General features: G+C 32.3%; 1 protein-coding gene across 2 annotated transcripts in view; it reads right to left on the reverse strand.

Moving 5' to 3' along the window:
• LOC111395702 (vesicle-associated protein 4-1-like) overlaps window positions 1–1,153 on the reverse strand; it is a 3,903-nt gene extending 2,750 nt beyond the window's left edge. For both annotated transcript variants that reach the window (XR_002702848.1, XM_023021822.1), the window contains exons 1-2: window positions 682–1,153; window positions 375–445 (exon numbers count right to left, since the gene is read on the reverse strand). Coding sequence is in view for 1 of the 2 variants with exons in the window: in XM_023021822.1 (XP_022877590.1) it covers window positions 375–445; window positions 682–928 (318 nt within the window). In the remaining variant the exon portion in view is untranslated. The remainder of the gene's footprint in view (window positions 1–374; window positions 446–681) is intronic.
• Between the last annotated feature and the right edge of the window lie 3,116 nt (window positions 1,154–4,269).

The raw sequence follows: 4,269 nt of genomic DNA on the forward strand, positions 1-4,269 counted from the left end.
ATGGAGAAAGGGGGGGGGGGTGGGGTGGGGTGGGGGGTGGATCAGCAACTGCACCACACTGCTTGTCCACTTTCATTGTGAGATTACCAATATATATACTAGTTTAACGATCATAAAGGGTGAAAGCACACATCAATTGATCAGTTCTATAGGACAACATCATTTTTGATTTATAGATTTTGCAGTATATTATAAAACAATCATTGGTTGAACAATAATATAAATACATTGCAGTACTGAAGAAAACATTATGCTGCTGTATATCAAATAATTGATTAATTTAAAAAAAAAAAAAAAAAAAAAAAGTAGTTGATCAATGGCATGGAGAAGATTCCTAAAAGAAAGAAAGAAATAGAACTGCATAAACCGATTACCTTAAATGCAACGTGAGACTTGCTGGAATTCTTAATCCTGATAGCACTCCTCACCTTCTTTCCTGGTTCATCTGGAAATATATACACACACATAAAAATACAAACAACCAGTCAATCAACGTTTGAAATATATATAAAACTTCAAATACTTCACATACGGTAAATTTCCAATTTAATTCGGTTTTCAAAGAACTTTGGACCAAGAAGAGGATAGGAACTGTTTCCAATCCTAACGAACAAAGTGAGTAATGAAAATTAAAGAATAATCACTGGAATTTAAAAATAATAAGAGCCAGCAGTAACGCACAGGGGAAGTATAGATTGCTTGAAGGATCGAGACGAAGTCTTCGTCTAGCTGGAAGAATCGATCTGGCAACGGAGGAGACGGTAGAGGAGGACCGGCTGCTGGAGCCGACACCGCCAATTTGGTAGTTGTGATTTTGAGAGTTATTATGAAGATTCTGAGTAGAGGAAGAAGAAGGGACCGTTGCTGACTGCCAAAACGGGCATAGTCTCCACTTTTGGTGGCAGTGGTGACTGTCGGCAATTGCCATGTTCGGGGGAATCTGACGCAATTCTCCGATTGGAACTCTTTTTACCCTTTTCAGCTGATTATATGCAATCAGTTGCGATGATTTGAGTTTGTAAAAATTCAGAGAAGAAGAGTATTTATACACATTTTATGGATTTTAAATTGATTATATATATATATATTGTTCGCGGGAGGGGAGAGGAGGAAAGTGAAGATGGAGCAGCGGAATTCAATTGAAGGTTCAAAATGGATTTGATTTATATTTGACGTCCGATTCACAACACTCCTGTTCTCCAAAGCCATACGTAAAGAATTTGTACCGACGATGACGTGATAAAATATGAGTGGATTGTTTATTTTGCTTTTTTTTTTTAGCCATCTTTCAATAATATCGTTTATGTGTTGTCTGTAAGATTTTTTTGTCAAAAAATTCAGTACTTACAACTCATCATCATGCAATTCGTCTAGCTTGCAGTGGTTGTACTTTTCCTAAAATCCTAAATCTTTCATGTGGTGTGATTATGCGTTTTCAAATTTTAAAAATGAGATTTTAGTCCTTAATCTGTTTGAATATGTAAATTTGGGCCCAACATGGCGAAAATTATCAATAGTGGTGTTGGGATTCCACATTCGAGTGGTGGAAATGCTGGGTTTTTAATGTGAACATGGTGGTAATTGGTTGTGGGTGTATGTGAATATTAGGATTTGAATAGCCTCTAAAGTGGTTCTCTTGAACTGTGACCATATGTGACTTGATTAGGAGCCTAGTGTCGTGATTTTGATCAGAGGTGATTTCGCAGAGATGAGCTCAACAATTTTTATTTTTATTTTTATTTTTATTTTATTTTTATAAATTTGGCCCTATTTTGCCAAAGTTTAGTAAATATATACAAGAGGGTATTTTCGTCTGTTTCCATTAACATTGACCACATATGCAAATATATTTTAAAATTACAAAATTTTCAAAATTCACATTTAAATATGACTACATTATCAATTTCCCCCAAACTAGGAAAATGAGTTTTTTAATAGTAACATTCTGGAGAATATATAAGTTAAAAAAAAATAAAGAAAATTTTTGAATTTACGTAAAGAATAATAAAAATGTGTAATTGAAAATATGTAAGAAAAAAATTTAAAAAAGAACAATGACTAGGTGGTTCAAACTGACGTAATATGACCAATGAATGATGTTACGCGTACACCTCAATGTGTACACAGAAAGTTACACTCTCCTCAAATGGGAGAGGATTCTCGGATATTTTTTTTGCATGTGGACCTCCCTCCATGTAAGAGGGATGTAAGGTCGTGTGTTCATCATTATATACACATAAGCATTATCCATGACCAATAAGATAGCTAGTCGTATTTACGTGCAGGCATTAATAAATGGGATATGAGAACATATAATTATTGGTTGTTAATTCTATAATTGTATTATTAAATGGGAAGGAGCTGAATTGGAAAAGAAAACTAATTCATTTGTCGGGTGTAGGTTCGTTGGAAGGTCGGAATTGATTACATAATTAATGAAAATATCCATGTGAATTTTATTTATTTATTTAAGTACATTAAACATATGATATTTAACTACTTCCTTGGTTGGTTATCGTTATTTTTAAAATACATTTTTATCTCTTTTATTTTCAAGTTTCAACCACACATCCTTCAATAAATTAATATTACACAGAAACTCAAAACTTTTTCTTATTTTTCATCCACACATTCTCCGTCAAAATACTATTCGAAAATGTATTTTGGGCCAAAAATAAGACTCCAACATGCTCATATCTCCTTTTTTAGTACGACTTGCGAAACATGTGGGTCGTGCACTTGTAACAAATATTATGCTAATCAAATACGTACATAAGCTATATTTTCACAAAATAACTCTATGTAAAAGTAATGAATATCATTTTTAAAATTGATATCGAGGAGTGTGAGACGATTCAGAAGAAAAAAATGTTTAAAAATATATTGATTGACATTAAAGTTTACATGATCGAAGTAAGCAAATTGATATGAGGTATCATTTTGTTCGAGAAGTACATGATAAATTAGTCGATATTATCTATAATTCCATGTACAAATTTGAAAAGGATGGACCGAATCATTAAAAACCTTGTCATCAAGAGAAATTGATAAGACACCAACAATTATAATGGTACCACAATAATGAATAGATCTTGCGTTAGGTGTCTCTCATGTTAAGGATGCCTGTGTATAGATTGATAGCATTCTTAAATTATGGGCAATAAAACTTGATATTCACTTTATGGATGCACCTAACTTGAAGAATTCATAAAAGTTAAATGTAAATCATCAGTCATTTTCCATTTTTATTCCACTTGTTAACCTTTAATTTTACTTTTCAAGAGTGATTTTTCGAACTAACCATAAAAAAGTAAAACTACGAGTAAATAAATGAATTATACTATAGAAAACTCGAGTACTAACAAGTGAAGAGGTGGTTACTGAGTTAGTGGTTCAAGGGTCAATTCCTATCAAATATATAAAGATTACTTTTATTATGTTAGAAACTATTCATAGTAATTATCATTCACGAAAATTAATCCTGCTTTTTTAGTATATAATCTTTAATCCAAAACTACGGCACAACAAAGGAAATGAAAGGTGTCTAAGACGAAGTAAAAAAATCATGTTAGATGATGCTACAACATTCGGCAAAGGTCATAGTTGAGCATTTGTCAATTGATTTGCTTTTAGTTTGGACTCTTGTCAATTAATTTAGAGGAAATGAGAAGGACAATCGACTTGGCCAATAATCGATCAAGAAGAAAGAAATTATGCCCTCTCGCAATCTACTCAACCAAAAGGCAAGTCATAGCCAATTGCATGCTTTCTGGAAGAGGTGATGATGCAACAACGAAAGAACTAAAAGTCTATTTAAGGCGAAATACTAAGATTTAGTAGAGTTTCAGTTTATTTAGATTATAGTACTTTGATTTTCACAATGTTATCTTTTATTTCAAATATATTTAGATAGGAAGTTTATTTAATTTCAAAATCCCTCTATGTAAAAGGGTCTTTGGACGATGTTTAAAAAACACAGAAATTTATGAATAAAATTATTTCTCTTGCTCTCAATTCTTCCCTTTGATCATCTTTCTTATTGTTCTTTATCAATTTGTATGCTCCTACATAACACCATTAGTTAAACCTGATAGCAGGTAATCTAAAAAGACCTGGTGAGTCATCAAAACAAATTTTCCTAATCAGCCATGATTCTCACCATGAAACGCAGATTTCTAAGACACCTATCCCATGCGCTTGTAATCATTTTTTACCATATCATCTTTAGGAGTTTCTACATAATGAATGTTTGTACTTAATGAAAATACT

The sequence above is a fragment of the Olea europaea genome, chromosome 6, assembly GCF_002742605.1.
Source record: "Olea europaea var. sylvestris chromosome 6, O_europaea_v1, whole genome shotgun sequence".
NCBI lineage: Eukaryota > Viridiplantae > Streptophyta > Magnoliopsida > Lamiales > Oleaceae > Olea > Olea europaea.